The sequence below is a fragment of the Pelophylax lessonae genome (genome assembly GCF_965119305.1).
Source record: "Pelophylax lessonae genome assembly, chromosome: 8".
Classification (NCBI taxonomy): Eukaryota; Metazoa; Chordata; class Amphibia; order Anura; family Ranidae; genus Pelophylax; species Pelophylax lessonae.
In genome coordinates, this window is record NC_138775.1 from 29,306,593 (window position 1) to 29,325,371 (window position 18,779).

Consider the following 18,779-nt stretch of genomic DNA (forward strand, 5'->3'; position numbering starts at 1 on the left):
AAATGGAAGGTCAGACTGTCCCTATAAAGCTGGACTCCAGGACTTTTACTCTAGATGAACCATCCTTAGTAACCTAATTTTAATATGTTTTTGTTTTTTGTTGGCAGACTGCTCTGGCCCTTGCTATTGCACAGGAATTGGGCAGCAAAGTGCCATTTTGTCCCATGGTTGGCAGCGAAGTCTATTCTACAGAAATTAAGAAAACAGAAGTGTTAATGGAGAATTTCAGAAGAGCTATTGGTAAGTGATGGCAAAGGGACTTGCTGTGGTTCTTTCACTCTTGCCTTGCATTTTGACCCTTCCTGCTCCAATCTCTGGGCACAAAAGCGTTCATTTAAATATATTCCCCAATAACCACAAATGACATCAATTTACTTTGTATGCGCCTAATGCCTTTGCAAATCCAGATGTTACCTTGTAAAAATAGCAGTGCCATCTTAATGCTATAAATAGACTAAACAGAGATCTGCTGGGGAAGGGGGGAGGGGTTCAGAGTGCACAGAAGAAACCCACACAAGCACATGGAGGACATGCTGATATTGTCCTGACTCTGATTTGAATTGGGGATCCCAGTGCTGCAAGGCAGAAGTGTTAGCCACTGTGCTGCCCATATAGTAATAAATATACCTAAAAAAAAAAAACTACTCTCCTAGTGGGTTAAAAAAAAACAGGAGAGGTGGACTGCTGCTCTTCTTGTACACTACTGTAATCAACACCAGAGTGGTGAGTGTTGTTCCACTGGAGAGCGTGTGTGAGTGCAGCGGTCTGACTAAATTTTCTGGCAGTACATGATGTTTTTATTTTTTATCCCTTGCTGCAGCACTTAGCTGATGAAAAAAATGTAAAATATATTTTTTCTGTTGCAAATGCCACTTTATGCATTGACACACAGGGGTTCATTTACTAAGACTAGAGAGTGCAAAATCTGGTGCAGCTCTGCATGGTAGCCAATCGGTGTCTAACTTCAGCTTGTTCAGTTAAAGCGGAGTTCCGGGCAGAGAAACGTTTTTTTTTTTTTGAACATACCCCCGGGACAGTCAGGGCTAGCACATTCCACAATGGCTAGCCTCTGATCTGTCCCGGTTCGCACTTACCTTTTAGAAGAAATACTTACTTAGAAGTTTTCTTCCACAGCGTTTCCATCTCGGTTGTGGGCAGCTGAAGCCGGCGCGGTCCTCTTCTCTGTCTTCTTCCGCGTCTTCGTGTCCCAGAATGCGCTGCACCGGCCCCTCTCGTCACTTCCGGTGCGGCGCCGCATTCCTAAACAGCTTCTGGGCATGCCCAGAAGCTGTTTAGCAGGGGAATGCGGCGCCGCCCGGAAATGACGAGCGGGGCCGGTGCGGCGCATTGATTCCTGGGAGCTATGACGTTTAGCTCCCAGGAATCATTGCGAGGCAGGAAGTGACGGGGAGAGCCTCGGCGCTGGAGGAGGAAGCTGTCATAGGTGAGTATTTACAATCGTCAATTACAAGGTGAGTTTTAAAAAAAAAAAAAATCTAACTATGCAATTCCTTTTCAGGTTAGGCTGAACTAGCGGACGGGCACAAAAAAAAAATATCGTTTTTGTGCCCGGAACTCCGCTTTAACCACTTCCGGACCGCCCATTGTATATATACGTCATTATTTTGACACTAAATACCAGGCTTATGGCAGCAGCTAGTGGCCATAACCCCTGTATTTTTTATAAACAGTGAGCGATTCGGCATACGATAAGTGTTCCCGGCTGTGGATTCGCCACAGGATCCCTTTTATAGGTAGCGGGAGAGGTGAACCCCTCCCGCCACTTTTCGGTCGTTTCCCCGCTTACCGGAGCCGTCGGTAAAGAAGGAAATTATCAAATCCCCTGGAGCGATGGGCAGAAAGTCCAGTGAGGGCAAGATGGCCCTCACTCAACTCTATGCTCTTGGAGGACCGGAGCGATGTCAGATGTCGCTTCTGCTTAAAGACCCCATTTTTTATTTTGGTAAACGTGGGCCCCTCCATTGGACGGTCAGACCCCCGGGCTCCCCTCCTCCCCGTCAGGCACCCCCCTTTATATGTCCCCCAACATTCACTTGTGCTGGGGCTGTGTGGGTGGTCTGGTCCACCTCCTGGGGGGGTGCGCCGCCGGCAACCGGATGATCGGCTTTGCGGGGGGGGGGGGGAGGGTGTACCTGGTGGAGGCTCCTGCCTGGGCCTGTCCTTGAGGCCTAGGGATCTCTCCTGGGTCCCTGGAAGCCTCATGGGGCCGCCATTTTGTCGTTGCCTTGTGCTTTAATGCACGGCGGCCATGTTTTTGTAGCCTGGATGCCATTTTGCAGTGGTCTGCCATAGAAAACAGTGGCGGCCATGTCTGTGGAGCCTTCTGGGCAGCCATTTTGGTGGTGGCAGCCCCTCCTCATCTCCTGGTGATTCATGGATCCTTTCGTTTCCTGATCGCTGCTCGTGCAGTGCAGATTCTCCTGGTGGCTATGGTGCCTGGTTTCTGCAGGGTGGTGAGTGTGGTGGGGTCTTCTCCCTCTCTGCTGAGGATCGATTGGTGCTCTGTGACTGGCAACCGGGTGGTTCTGCCAGAACGGTGGGGGTTGTCCCTTAGCAGTGTTTTTACATTTTTTTGTTTTGTTTTGTGGGGTCCCCCTGATGACACATAGAGTCTTTGGAGCACATCTCCCCACCTGATCCCCTCTCTGGGGCTCTGGGTCCCATCCATCCATAGATGCACTGATGGCAGTCCTTGAGTCCTTTGTGTCCCGGGTGGAAGTGGCTTTTGGGCGACGGGCTGGCATAAAGTGCCCCCCGCGTTCCCCTGCCTCATCTGTCTCATCAGATCCTGAATCTGATTCAGCCACTTCGGACTTGGGTCACCCTGCTGGGTCTGCAACCACGTGCCCTGAATCCTCAGTAGGATTCCACCACTTCTGCAACCGCGCACGAAAAGACGCTGGTGGACGCACTGATTGTAGCTGTGTGTGAGACCTTAAAGATGGAGGACGCAGCTGCGATGAAGGCGCAGGTTCCCTTTGGCACTCGCAAGCCATCCAGAGCAGAAAAGGTGTTCTCTTTCCCCTCCTATTTTGGCAGAATCGTCACTAAAGGGTGGAGACTACCAAAGCGTCCCCTTGGGCTCCCTAAGCAATTTGCTAGGCGATAACCCTATGAGGAGTCCCTTAAGAAGTGGACTGTTCAATCAGTGGTGAACCCTCCGGTTTTCAGATTGAACAAGGAAACCATGATTCTGGTTAAAAAGTCACTGGCCTTTAAGGACAAGGCTGACAGGAAGGTGGAAGCTGTGGCCTGCAAAATGTACATCCTGGCTGGTTTGGCACAGAGGCCGATATTCACCAATGCCCTGGTTTTGTAGACTCTGACCGAATAGGCTAGGCTTTTGCGCCGTGACATGGAGGGGGAGTAGCTCCCCCCTGCCTTTTGCTGAGCTGGCAGACCAGCTGGTCCAGGGGCTGCAGTTTTATCTGTGATGTCTCTTTGGATGCGGCTCCCCTAGTGGCTCGGCTCTCTGTTTGGCAGTGGTCCTTCAGTGTGTCTTTTGGCTCAAATGCTGGTCTGCGGACCAGACTTCTAAAAAGGCCTTGACTGATCTTCCCTTTCAAGGAGATCGCCTGTTTGGTGCTACCCTGGATGACCTCATTAAAGGTCTCAAAGAGGGAAGAGTACCTTTCTTCTGCAGGCTGCTAAGGGCACGGACGCTCATCGTAGACGTAGGCCCTACTATGCTCATAAGTTTTTTTTTCGTCCCTCAGGGTTGACTGACAAGGGATCAGAGCTCTGGAGGATCCAAGCAAACCTGGTCTGGCAAGTGAAGAGACGGCTTCTCCAGACCCGCGGACGAGGCCCCTTCATCAGCATGAAGGTGCGCCCTCACCCGTATCTGGGGTGGGGGGGGGCGTCTCTGCTGGTTCCCGGACCTGTGGACTCCCCTGATAAAAGACAAGTGGGTCCACAAGGTCATACAGTCCAGCTACAAGATCAAGTTTCGTTCTTACCCTCCGGGAAGGTTCTTCCTTCCAACGTGCAACTGTCCTCGGGCCGCTTACAGGCTCTTTTTGGGGTGGTGCAAGACCCTTTACCTTTTTAAAGGGTGATGGTCCCGGTTCTCACATTGGAAAATATTTTCAGGGGTTTTCCTCAAACCTGTTTACAGTCCCCAGGAAGGAAGGCAAGGTGCATCCAATTCTGGACCTCAAGGCGCTGAACTGCTTTGTATGGGTGCAGAAGTTCAGAATGGAGTCCATTTGCATGGTGGTGGCTTCCCTGCATCAGGGATTTTCTTGTCTCCATCGACATTAAAGACGCTTGCCTTCACATTCCAATATGTGTTGGTCTCCATGCCCCGGGAGAAGAGCATTATCAGTTTGTGGCGTTACCCCTTGGTTTTGCCTCTGCTCTTCAAGTCTTCATGAAAGTGTTGGCCCCGGTGCTAGCATTGTTATGTAATGGGAGATTGCGGTACTGGGCTACTTGGATGACCCCCTTCTGTGAGCAGAGTCTCCCACTGCTCTGGTGGAAAACCTGGAAATCACCATACCAGCTTAAGGGAGTTTGGCTGGATTCTGTATTTTCAGAAGTCTGCTCTGGTTCTGTCCACAAAGCCAGACTATCTGGGTCCAAATCTGGACTCTGCCTTAGCCAGAGTGCTCCTTCCTCTGGACAAACTTCATAAACTGCAGGCTGCAATTCGTCTCCTGCTGTCTAGCAGATGGTCATCCCTCCGGACTTGCATGCAGGTGCGGGACCTGATGATGTCTACCTTCGAGGCGGTTCCGTTTGCACAGTTCCATACGAGGTCCCTGCAAGGGAGATTCTTGCCAAATGGGACAAGAGTCCGCAGTCTCTGGACAATCAGATCCGGCTGAGTCGGGGAAAGAATGAGTCCCTGACATGATTGCTTTGTGCTTCGGCTGAGCAAATCCTTCCTCCATTTGTATTGGACAGTGGTCACCACGGATGCCAGCCTGTCTGGCTGGGGAGGCGTCCTCGGCAAAAATTCTGCTCAGGTGATACGGACATTGGAAGAGTCCAGACCTACTGATCAATGTCTTGGAACTCCCGAGCGATCAGACTGCCTGGACCATTGGACGGATCGTCCTCGGGGATGTCCTGTGCGCATTTAATCGGACAATGCCACACCCGTGGCTTATGTTAGTCACCAGGGGGCAGAAGAAGTTTCCTGGCGGCTCTGGAGGTAGCCAGCATTCTAAGGTGAGCAGAATGGTTTGTTCCAGCCCTCTCCACTGTACACTTTGCCGGGGTGGAAAACTGGCAGGCGGATTACTTCAGTCAGCAGGCGTTGGACCAAGGGTAGTGGTCCCTTCATCCGTAGGTGTTTCATGAGTTGTGTTTCCAGTGGGGCATCCCCGAGGTGGATCTGTTGTTGTCCCGGCTCAACAGAAAGGTGCAGAGGTTTGTGGCTCGGTCACGGGATCGTCTGGCGGACACCACAGATGCGCTGGTGGCCCCGTGGGGTCAGAGTCTGATTTATGCCTTCCCTCCTCAAGCTTCTACACAGGATCGAGGCAGAATGGATTCCTGTCATCTTAGTGACCCCGGACTGGCCTCACCGGGCTTGGTACGCCGATCTGGTGCGGCTGGTCGCCGACGTTCCTTGGAAGCTTCCTTTTAGGGAGGATCTGCTGTCCCCAGGACCAATCTTCCATCCTGCTTTACAGGCGCTGGCTTTGACGGCTTGGCTGTTGAACGCCAGGTGCTGATGGATAGAGGTTTGTCTGAGTCGGTGATTCCTATGCTGTTAAAAGCTAGGAAATTCTACTTCTAGGATTACCATTATTTACCATTTTATGTGGAAGACGTGCGTTGCGTTGGGTGAGTCTCTTGGGGTTCATCCTTGCTCTTTTTCGGTGGCTCGAATCTTGACCTTCCTTCAACGGGGGGTTGAGCAGAAACTGGTCTTGAGTACTATCAAGGGTCCAGTGTCAGCCTTAGCGGTCTTCTTTCAATGGCCCTTGGCCACATACTCCCTGGTGCATATTTTTCTTCAGGAAGTTAAGACACTTGACCCTTCCAGTGCAGTCTGTTGCCTCCTTGGGGCCTCGATTTAGTGCTTTGTCCTCCAGAAGCCTTATTTTGAGAATCTTCAGGGGATTCCCCTGCTTACGCTGTCCCAGAAGGTGGCCTTTTTGGTGGCTTTCACCTCTTTGTGCAGGGTGTTGGAATTGGCGGCATTATCCCGTTATTCACCTTACTTGGTGGTTCACAGTGATAAGGTGGTTCTTCACCCCTGTCTGCCCCTGTCCATCGTTCCTTCCTCCGGTTGTCTGATTTTCATTTGAATGAAGACATTGTGTTGCCTTCTCTGTGTCCCTGCCAAAACATCCAAAGAAAATTGCTTTGCATGCCTTGGATGTGGTCTGGGCAATTAGGGTGTACCTGGTAGCTAGGAAGTCTTTTAGAAAGTCAGACTCACTATTTGTGCTCACGGTTGGGCCTCGGGAAGGGTTGTCGGCCTTCTCTGTGACCATTTCCAGATGGATCAGACAGACGGTAATACAGACCTATTCCATCAGGGGTCAGGTTCCTCCTTCCCCTGTCAAGGTGCACTCTACTTTGACGCTCAGTACCTCCTGGGCCTTCCTTCATCAGGCGTCAGTGACGCAGGTTTGCAAGGTTCAAGGTAAGGTTTAGCGAGATAATGCAGTAGAGTGGGTTAAATTGCCATCATCCCTGGTGTAGATGCAAAAGAAGGGTTTTGGTTCCTCAAGCCAAAAAGAAAAGTGGGATTTTGTAGGCAGATTTATAAATAAAATATAGGTTTTATTGATAAAATACAAAAAGCAAAAAATGAATGCAAATATAATGCATGATCATATAAATGCTATGCATAAATAATACAATCTACGTTGTAAACTATTGTACTTCTGACTTGGAGTGGTGATTCCGGTTGTGGAAACTGGGGTTCCAACGCGTTTCGGCATTTATATAATAGCCTTTATCAAGGAAAAAAAATCACCATACTCTATAAAGTGAAAAAGGTGAAGAAAAATGCAAAAAAACTAGTGACAATTGTGCTGAAAAACATTCAATATAATTGCATTGTTTTTTTCTAGTTGTGTACCTAAGATGCAGAAGTGATTGCCCCCATGGATCAGTGGGAGGGGGTTTGTGGTCCGCAGTCCCCTAGGTTGCTACTGGATCCGGAGAGGGTCTGTCTGGGAGCAGTTGATAAATTATTAGGAAGGCAAAATGCCTAGTATAGCGATAATTGTCATATGCTATAACTTACAGGTAATAAGTCCAGATGGGTGAGATCCGGTGCTAGATTGGTATATATATGTAATGCCCCAGGTTTTCTGTCCTCTGTGAACAGTACAAGAGGAAATACGTGTGTGACCGAGGTAGTCATTATAAGACAGTAAAGGGCATTGCTCTGCCTAATTTAAGAGTAAAAGACACTTACACAGAGTTTACTTAAACTCCCACTGATCCATGGGGGCAATCACTTCGCTTGTTATATCCACGGTGGAACCGAAGGGGTTAATCCTCTGCATTGTGTAAAAAGGCTGTTTAATCCTGTCTTCTCTGATCCTCCCCTTCTTCCACAGTCCCCAAACCATTTCTTGATAACTCGAGGCCTTGGGGAAAAGCTGCACATTCTCAGTTTGGTGTGTATTGCTAGACAGTTTATTTATTGGGAGGGTGCGTGTTCTCAGTACAGGGTTAGTCAGCACTGTCCAGACAGAGGGTCAGGGGTCCTGCAGACTCGTAGGACAGTCAGAGAAGGAAAATTCCTCCTACAAGCTTTAACCAGACACTGCTAGAAGTCACAAGACTGCTATATACTGCTGATGAGAAAAGATATTTAGCATTTTATATTTACTAAAATTGAATTTCCATGTTCTGTGTAGTGTGGGAGACCAGATTAATGTTGCTTTTCCACTGCATGGAACCGAACGGTTTGGCTCTCTAAAACAGTACCACCTCGATTGTGGTTCCAAGAGTACCATACCGGTACCATATCCCACAATCCTTTGCATGCAGTCACTACTAGCCACTGATTGGTCAGAGAATCGTTGTTATCCCACCCACTTAACTTTAGTACTACTTTAGTGGAAAAGCAAACCATACCAAACCGTTCCAACACCGTACCATGCGGTACCAGCAGTCGAAAAGCAAACCGGGCCGAGTAGAGCTGAGCCGCGGTACTTGCAGTGGAAAAGTGCCAATAGTGACTGCAGGATCCTGGGTTTAGGAACACTTTAAATGAAGTCGCACCCAGCAGTACAATCTGAGGTCCAAATCGCAGTGATCTGCTGATCCAAATCTGAGGTCCAAGCCTCACTTGTGTGAACCAGGGCTAAATCCAGAGGAAATGCGTTGTTTCATGACCTGCCATAAGATAGCATGGCAGCAGGAGGTGACGAGGCAGCCAAAAGCTGAAGGTAATGAGCCATGAAAAGGTGTTGCGCCGGCACATCGATCGAAGAGGATCACCGAGCAGGTTTTATTATTGAAATCGCTGGCAATCGTTTCCTGAGCACAGCTGCAGGAGACAAATCTCCCCCTTTAATCCCAGAGTCAAATAAAGCTTGACCCCTTATTGATTTTTTTTTTTTTTTTTCTTTTACCAAAGAAAGGGGCAGTCAACATTATCTTAGCCTTTAAATTCTGTCAAGTCAGGGCCACGGCGGGGAGGGAACGAAGCAGAGAAAAACCTCTGGAGCACAAATGAAAGGCGTCTGCAATATTTCCTTCGTGTGATGAAGTTGCCTGTCAAGCAGGTGGAAATTTGAACCAACAGTTGAAACCTGTGTCATCCCCGTTGTCATTCGGCGAGATAAGAGCCCGAGAGTTAAATCATCACTAACAGCCGCCGCTATTGTGAGCCGTGGTACATTCTCTAAATGTCAGCACACAGGAAGATTCTAAACAAATATTGGATTTACTGAAAGACTGGGGGGACTCTCTTCTGGAATTTTCAATTTCATACACGGATTGGGATTAGCAGCAAACATCCTAATAGGATTCTTCCAGCCTTTGTAAATGAAGCCTCTCATTCTAGGGAGAGCCTTCAGTGTTAGCAGAATCTGTAACACATTTAATTGCAGCAATGGCCGTTAAGCTGATCTGTTTAAGCGATGGCACAGTCTATTTAGACTTGTTGATCAAGTGGCAAGAATAAAAAAAGGATTGCTGCTGGCATGCTGTACTTGAAAGGCTTTTTAAAGTCGGTTGTGGGCATTTTAACCACTTCAACTTTTTTTTTTTCCTTTTTTTTCAGTTATAAAATTTTGTAAATACGTTTTCTCCACTGACAGGCACTGATGAGGTGGCGCTAATATGCAGCACTGGTGGACACCTAGAAGTGACATTGATGGGCACTGATAGCCGGCGCTGTTAGATGGCACTGATAGGCATCACTGATGGGCACAGTTTGGCATCACTGGATGCTGATTGGCATCACTGATGGGCACGGATAGGTATCACTGATGGGCACAGATTGGCATCACTGGATGCTGATTGGCATCACTGATGGACACGGATTGGTATCACTGATGGACACTTATAAGTGGCATTGATGGGAAGCAATGATGGGCACGGATAGGTGGCGCTGTTAGATGGCACTGATTGGCATCACTGATGGGCACTGATAGGCATCACTGATGGTCACAGATTGGCATCACTGGATGCTGAGTGGCATCACTGATGGGCACGGATTGGTATCACTGATGGACACTTATAAGTGGCATTGATGGGAAGCAATGATGGGCACGGATAGGTGGCGCTGTTAGATGGCACTGATTGGCATCACTGATGGGCGCTGATCAGACTCGACTGATGGGCGCTGAATGGCATTGCTGATGGACACTGATATCACTTGTGGGCATTACAGGGGCACACTAGCGGTGAATCCTGAAGGACGTCATATGACATCCGATCAGAATAACTGATCCACTACCCGGCCTATATTATGCTATTGCCCGGGCGGGAAGGATATAATGAATAATACAAATAATGCAGGGATCCTCAAACTACTGCCCTCCAGCTGTGGCAGGACTACACATCCCATGAGGCATTGTAAAACTCTGACATTCACAGACATAACTAGGCATGATTGGAATTGTAGTTCTTGAACAACTGGAGGGCCATAGTTTGAAGACCTCTGAAATAATGGATCCCCTAATCATTTAGTTCCCCTTTGGTTCACTGGAAATATAATTTGGCTGTAGTGCGCTGCCCTAAAATTTCACAATTATCCAGTTAATGACCACCCAATGGCAGATTTTCTGCTACAGAGCGGCCGTTCTGTGCAGAATCACGTGTATATACAGTGGATATAAAAAGTCTACACACCCCTGTTAAAATGTCAGGTTTCTGTGATGTAAAAAAGAGACAAAGCTAAATCACTTCTGAACTTTTTCTACCTTTTTAATGTGACCTATAAACTGTACAACTCAGTTGAACAACAATGAAATCTTTTAGGTGAAGGAAAGTAAAAATAAACTAAAATAATATGGTTGTGTAAGTGTGTACACCCTCTCTAAACTAATACTTTGTTGAAGCGCCTTTTGATTTTATTACAGCACTGTCTTTTTGGGTATGAGTATCAGCATGGGACATCTTGACTTGGCAATAATCCTGCTGAAGAAAAACAGCCACAAAGCATGATGCTGCCACCATCATGCTTCTCTGTGGGTATGGTGTTCTTTTGGTGATGTGCAGTGTTGTTTTTGCACCATATCTTTCTCTATCGTCCATTGACCGACGCAGCTCCTTATCTTCTTAGACCAGTGGGTTATGCTCCTCCCATCAGGAATAGGACACTGGGCAGGAAAAAGCTTTACCACGCCTATGGGGCTGTCCCTGCAGGCATAACCCCACACACTCTGCTACAACTTCTAGTTTGTTTCTGCCTAGTTTAGAAATAGGACCTAGTTCCCTGCTGGGACTTCGGTCTTCGCTATTTAAAAGGGACATTTTTGTTAGTTTGTAATTTTTATTTATTAGAGATCCTAGAGAACTACAAACAGCTGGCTGAGGTTTCGGACTTCCAGCCTGGCCAGCGAGCGCCACGACAGAGCCCTGATGGATGGGGACGAGCCTGCGAGTGGATGTCTCGTTGGGGCGTGATGACCTGGAACGACCTGAGTCGCAACGTACCCCCTGGCTGGCAGCACCTCCACCCCGGGTGGGAGGTGGTCTTTTCAGGGTGGCGCCCACCTGGTACCGTGGTATAGTGAGTAATGCTGACCCCTCAATCCTCTGGCGGTCTGTGGGGGACCCCCTCCTGGGAATGGTCGGACTCTCGGTTCCCCTGGCCTCTCGGACATACCAGGCCCCCCTCCCAGTTATTCCCCATCCCCCCTTCCTCTAGGTTCCTACCTTTTGGGGGCTTTAATATTATGGCCGCTGTGGCGTTCCCGCGGGGGGGGGGGGGATGAATGTCCTGGTGGGGTTTTTTGTTAAGGACCTTCCAATGCCACTTGTCTTGGGAGACCGCATGGCGTGGGGGCCGCCATTTTGCTGTAGATTTGTGCTCATTGTTTTCCATTAACAATTTACAGGCATCCATTTTCTGTTAGTTCCCCATAGGATTGCTTGGAGCGGCCATTTTCTTGTAGTCTGGATTGCTGGACAGGCTCTCTATCTTCTCGCGCGCTTGCTCTTTCTTCTCGCGCGCTTGCTCTTTCTTCTCGCGCGCTTGCTCTTTCTTCTCGCGCGCTTGCTCTTTCTTCTCGCGCGCTTGCTCTTCTCGCGCGCTTGCTCTTTCTTCTCGCGCGCTTGCTCTTTCTTCTCGCGCGCTTGCTCTTTCTTCTCGCGCGCTTGCTCTTTCTTCTCGCGCGCTTGCTCTTTCTTCTCGCGCTCTTGCTCTTTCTTCTCGCGCTCTTGCTCTTTCTTCTCGCGCGCTTGCTCTTTCTTCTCGCGCGCTTGCTCTTTCTTCTCGCGCGCTTGCTCTTTCTTCTCGCGCGCTTGCTCTTTCTTCTCGCGCGCTTGCTCTTTCTTCTCGCGCGCTTGCTCTTTCTTCTCGCGCGCTTGCTCTTTCTTCTCGCGCGCTTGCTCTTTCTTCTCGCGCGCTTGCTCTTTCTTCTCGCGCGCTTGCTCTTTCTTCTCGCGCGCTTGCTCTTTCTTCTCGCGCGCTTGCTCTTTCTTCTCGCGCGCTTGCTCTTTCTTCTCGCGCGCTCGCTCTTTCTTCTCGCGCGCTCGCTCTTTCTTCTCGCGCGCTCGCTCTTTCTTCTCGCGCGCTCGCTCTTTCTTCTCGCGCGCTCTCTCTCATGCTCTTTTGCGCGCTCTCTCTCCGTTTGCTATTCTATAACAAATCCCCAGTTTTTGAGTTCAGGTCTACTTTAAGCCAAAAGTATACCCTTTACACATCCTGTAACAAAGTATCAGGTTTAAGTTGCTATGGATTACTGCACCTTGCACGTTGGTCTTTGCCTTAATGTTTTAACTTTCATGAGTTTCTTTGTTTCCCTAGGCTGTAGCCCCATCTGTTCCCTTTTTATAGCCTCCCATTAATGTTCTCATTCATTATTGAGGACTTGTTTCTTATCTGATCCAACTGCACTGTTTGCTTAGAGGAGCCTGTACGCTGGAGCTACATAATAAAACTGAAAAACATTATGGCTCTTGTGATATTTAAACAATGTTGAGGGGATGCACGTGCCTCTTAATGTCAAACAAATCTGAATTTCTATACTTCATGCATGGATTATTCTTTTCCAATATGGGGACGTATTTCTTCTCCTCCACAAGGGCAACAGAAAATTGTTTTCACCAATGATTTAAACCTCTTTCAAGCGCCAGTAATGAATTGTCTGTTGGAGGCTGGCCCGCGGTCTTATTTACCCTCAGAAATTTTACAGCAGTTGTAACTCAGGTGGCGCATTCTGTCGGGCCCTTCTTATCTCGTTCGTCTTAATGCTTTGAATAAACCGGCATTAAAAAAAAAAAATCTAAACTGATGTCTTAACTCTAAACTTTCTGTTTTTGAACAAGTGAGCCAATTGTGGAAGTACCACTAACGCCAGCATGACTTCCTTTGTAGTACTCCAGAGCCTATTTCTTAAAGTTTGTATCCACCCCCCCATCATTTGCACTAATGGCTTTAATACACTTGCTTCAAAATGTGGCATTGGACACCCTTTTTTTTTTTTTAAAGCACTTAATGCAAGTCAGGGCACCTCTTACTAAATAAAATGGTTACGTTTTCAGTTCTGTTCCCACTGTTGCATTTTTTTTTTTTTTTGCTTCAAAATTATACACCATGCTGCTCTCTTGGTGCTTCAAAGCCTCCATAGATGTCTAACAGCACCTGCATTTTTTGAGGGGCATTTATTCAGAGCTGCGCTTTGTTTAGGAGGTAGATGTCCCAAGATGCACTGGTAAACCAGTATGTGAACTGGAAAAGCCAGCAGTCACTTTCGGTTCATGTGTATACAGTATCTCACAAAACTGAGTACACCCCTTACATTTTTGTAAATATTTTATTATACCTTTTCATTTGGCAACACTGAAGAAATGACACTTTGCTACAGTGTAAAGTAGTTAGTGTACAGCTTGTATAACAGTGTAAATTTGCTGTCCCCTCAAAATAACTCAACACACAGCCATTAATGTCTAAACTGCTGGCAACAAAAGTGAGTACACCCCCAAGTGAAAATTACCAAATTGGGCCCAACAGAAACTAAATCGAAATCTCTCCAAACTGAAGAGAAATCCCACTCATGACAGTAGTGAGTAAGTGAAAATGTCCAAATTGAGCCCAAAGTGTCAATATTTTGTGTGGCCACCATTATTTTCCAGCACTGCCTTAACCCTCTTGGGCTTGGAGTTCACCAGAGCTTCACAGGTTGCCACTGGACTCCTCTTCCACTCCTCCATGACGACATCACGGAGCTGGTGGATGTTGGAAGCCTTGCGCTCCTCCACCTTCCGTTTGAGGATGCCCCACAGATGCTCAATAGGGTTTAGGTCTGGAGACATGCTTGGCTTTACCAGTCCATCACCTTTACCCTCAGCTTCTTTAGCAAGGCAGTGGTCGTCTTGGAGGTGTGTATGGGGTCGTTATGTTGGAATACTGCCCTGTCTCTGAAAGGAGGGATCATGCTCTGCTTCAGAATGTCACAGTACATGTTGGCATTCATGGGTCCCTCAATGAACTGTAGCTCCCCAGTTCCGGCAGCAATCGTGCAGCCCCAGACCATGACACTCCCACCACCATGCTTGACTGTAGGCAAGACACACTTGTCTTTGTACTCCTCACCTGGTTGCTGCCACACACGCTTGACCCCATCTGAACCAAACATGTTTATGTTGGTCTCATCAGATCACAGGACATGGTTTCAGTAATCCATGTCCTTAGTCTGCTTGGCTTCAGCAAACAGTTTGCAGGCTTTCTTGTGCATCATCTTTAGAAGAGGCTTCCTTCTTGGACGACAGCCATGCAGACCAATTTGATGCAGTGTGCGGCGTATGGTCTGAGGACTGACAGACTGACCCCCCCACCCTTTCAACCTCTGCAGCAATGCTAGCAGCACTCATACGTCTATTTCCCAAAGACAACCTCTGGATATGACGCTGAGCATGTGCACTCAACTTCTTTGGTCGACCATGGTGAGCCCTGTTGAAACTGTCCTGTTAAACCACTGTATGGTCTTGGCCACCATGCTGAAGCTCAGTTTCAGGGTCTGAGAAGAGAGAGAAGATTGAGTGGCAGAGAATCAGCTGAGCTGCTGAGCCAGTGTGGAAGAAACTAACAGATGTCACACGGTGCGCAGCATAAGAGTAATATAGCTGGGACCAGATAGAGAGGTAGATCAGCAAAGTAGAGGAGCAACAGAGATGGGGTTTACTAATGAGCTGGGGATCAGCAGAGCTAGGGGCACTACTTAGTGGTGGATCTGCTGAACCAGGGTACTAATGAGCAAGGGATCTTCTGAACAGGGATATTACTGAGCTGGGGGTACTACTGAAGCCGTGGTTCTGCTGAGCGCCTTTTAAGACAAATAGAACATCAACACTCATGGCATTTACCAAGCTCTAAAAAAGCTTCACAGAAACCTCAAAAACACATTAAAAACTGCCTTTTGAAGTGGTTGGCACTTTAACTTGTTTTAAAGGCAAAGCAAGTATACATGAGCCCTAAAGAAATTACTTCCAAAGCTGTTTCTCACTCACCTTTGCTGTCACATGTCCCTGCCTGGCGTCTGTTCCGGGAGTAGAGACCAGTGATACATCGCTGCAGTCTTGCCGCATGCCTGTCTTTCTGCTGCTGCTCGTGATGTCATCACTCCACTGCAGTCTTCTGGATCCTGGAAGACCTCTGCCACTGGACAGCGAAATAGAAGTGTCCATGTCACCCAGGCAGTGATGTGGGACTCAATAGAGAGGATCTTTCCACTTTGCAGTCCAGAAGATAGAAGACCCTGCACCTGGTGGATCACATTACTTTTTTTTTTTTTTTTTTTTTTAAGAGCTTGAGATCTGGCAGATAAAAGTAGTATGTCTTCCAGTGTCCTCGTTTTTCTTCCAAATCCAATGCAGATGTAACAATGATCATAAACACACAGTGATAATTTGTCAGATGAATAAGATCCTTTAGAAGTGCATTTTCTCCAAGAAGACAAAGTTAAGCATACTTTACACAATGAAACTCTTTGATTACTTTATAGTAAAAAATATTCTCTAATTATATTTGTATTCTTTTCTGTAGGACTGAGAATCAGAGAGACCAAGGAAGTGTATGAAGGGGAAGTGACAGAGCTCACCCCTTGTGAGACTGAGAATCCAATGGGTGGTTATGGCAAAACCATCAGCCATGTTATCATAGGCCTAAAAACTGCCAAGGGAACCAAACAACTGAAGGTGCGTTTACTGCGTTCCTCGTTCAGAATCTAGCATGCAAAATGTGTATGCAGAAAATAAATTGTGGTTTGCAGGAACTTTGCAACCTAATTAATCATTAACATTTTCATCTGAATAGTTAGTGGTTGTTTAGGCTGAAGGTTTTTTTTTTTTTTGTTTTTTTAATCTTAATGCAAGGTGCAGCGCCCCCAACCCCATCTTTATACTTTCCTCAGCCCAATCTCGATCCACTGATGTGCACAAGAGCAGTGGCTCTCTCCCTCCTCCCTCCTTAGCTCAGACACAACAGCGTGAATCATTGGCTCCCACTGCTGTCAATCACAGCCAGTGAGTAGGGGCGTGGCTAAGATGCACTCTGTGTGTCTTATGAACACACAGAGCTGGCTGAGGAGGGAGCATACACAAGTGTCCTCATAGTACCCCCCCAGTGAGCATAGCGGACGAGCCAGGGGCGCCAGCGAGGCTCCCCAGATGAGGTGAGTTTTGCAGCTGATAATGACTTAGAATATGTTCTCCCTTAAAATACATTGAGACAAATTTTAATTAAACTGGAGCAGCTGTGCATGGAAACCAATCAGCTTCTATCTTTCATTTTCAAAGACTCAGTGAACAAGTTGAAGCTAGAAGCTGATTTGTTGCCATGAACAGCTCCTCCAGATTCTATCTGCTCAGTTTTGATAAGGTCTCCCATCATTCTTACATACCCACTATTGTAATAAGTAGGGCTGCAACAAACCATTGTTTTCATCCAATAGTTGGCCGATTATTATTTCGATTAATTGACTAATCGCATAATAACCTTTAAAAAAGAAAAAAAAAGTGTGGTGTATAAATATGTAAAGTTAAAAAAAAAAAAAAAAAAAAAGGCAATTCATACCTAAATATCTCTATGCAGTGGTAAATATAAATAACCAGGGAGCAAAAATCTCTAATCCACTCTGAGAATAACAGACAGAAGAGATATACTGTATATACTATTAGAGGTTGAATCTGGTTAATATCATCAGACTCGCATCAAATATTTTTTTTTAAGGGAAAAAAAAAAATGAAAGACTGTTTTTTGCCAATTTTTAGACAGATGTGTAAGATATCATGTATGACAGACTCCCTTGTCATAGGCAGGTGGCTTGATAAAAGCTCCCTGCGCCTACTGTCACTTATGCTGGTCATACAAAAACAATGTCTTCCTTCAAAAAAATTTTATTTTAACAACATTTGTTCGATGTTCAAATTGTTAGTGGGGTCAATTCGGCGTTCGTTTTCTACCACAGTGGCAGGAACATTCGAAACAGAAGAATATATAAAATTATTTTGATCTAGGGCTGTATTGAGAAACAATTAAAAGTATAATTGCTGCCAATTAACTGCAAATGGATGCAGCAGCAGGGTGAGAAAATCAGCTCAAAAATACTCTGAAGTGTATGTCCTAAAGTAAAGTGATATGTGCATCACCAATTATATAATGTAAAATACATAAAATATAGTATTAATTATAAAAGTGCACAGTGCTAAAATAAGTGACTAAATCTGCGTGACTTATATATTAGGGCTGAACGATAGTCGATATGATATCGACTATCGTTTTGTGGCCGTAGGCGATATTCATATCGCCGAGGTCACGATATTTGCTTAGGCAGGGGGAGGGACTCTGAGGAGGACAGGAGGACTCGCAGACTTCCGTGTTAGGCGTGTTGGGTCGGAGGAGAACTCACACATCCAATCCACTGCAGGCTGCAGCCCCGCCCCACACATTCAGTGAGTCTCACTCTCCGCCCTAGTTTTTTCAATGGCACATTCAGGCAACCAATCACGCCGTGAGCAGCTGCACAGCTAACCAATCACGCGTGCCTGCACACCTGATTGGTTCGCTGTGCCGCTACTCACGGCGTGATTGGCTCCCTGAATGTGCCATTGAGAAAACTAGGGCGAAGAGTGAGACTCACTGAACGTGTGGGGCGGGCTGCAGCCTGCACGAGTGAGTAATGTAATGTATGGCATGCGGCTGTGCTCCTTTCTAATCCACCGCTCCAGCCTCCTACCACCACTGCCAGTAGCAGTATATATGTGAAATACAATAAATAATCTATATTGACATGGTGTGTATACAAAAAGGGAAAAGTAGATGTATGTATATGTAGAGGAAAATTATTAATAATTCAGAGGTGATTTATATATTTATATATTAATCATTTATTTTCCTCTACATATACATACATACATACATACATACATACATACATACATACATACATACATCCATCTACTTTTCCCTTTTTTTATACACACCATGTCAATATAGATTATTTATTGTATTTCACATATATACTGGCAGCACCAATCACTTCCTCTTCCTTTTTATAATCTATTATATAACCCCTTCCAGGGTTATATTCTGAAGTGGGCTGCAGCCAACCTCCTTTATATTTCTCCATATAAAGGACGGGTCCCACAATATCGCAATATATATCGTTGGAAAAAAAATATCGCAATATACTTTTTTTCCAATATCGTGCAGGCCTAATTATATTTATATATATATATATATATATATATATATATATATATATATATATATATATATATATATATATATATATATATATATATATATATATACATATACACAGTGACACATGTATAACTTTTATTTAGTTAAATTACAACTCGCATTCCACAAGTGTCATCCTGACGCTAAGGTTTCCAGCATGGATACAGTATTAGGAAACAATCTGTGTAGACACTCTGTTAAAATTTTTCGTCTCCGGCTACTGTCTTCCCAGCCATGAGACCGAAACGGACATGCGCAGTGCATTCAAGCGTCCTAGTCCCGCCCTACTAGTTTCGTCATGTGACATCCTCACGGAGCCGTTTTATAATTAATACTATATACTCTATTTTATTATGATTTTACATTATATAATTGGTGATGCTCATTTAGAAACAGAAGAATAGATGACTTTTTGGTC

The 18,779-nt window shown here is 46.2% G+C and overlaps 1 protein-coding gene across 1 annotated transcript in view; it reads left to right on the forward strand.

The window, feature by feature from the left end:
* The window catches only part of RUVBL1 (RuvB like AAA ATPase 1), an 88,857-nt gene that overhangs the window by 23,722 nt on the left and 46,356 nt on the right, over positions 1 to 18,779 (forward strand). Inside the window, exons 3-4 of the mRNA XM_082265986.1 lie at positions 108 to 240; positions 15,662 to 15,813. Of these exons, the coding sequence (XP_082122112.1) occupies positions 108 to 240; positions 15,662 to 15,813 (285 nt within the window). The remainder of the gene's footprint in view (positions 1 to 107; positions 241 to 15,661; positions 15,814 to 18,779) is intronic.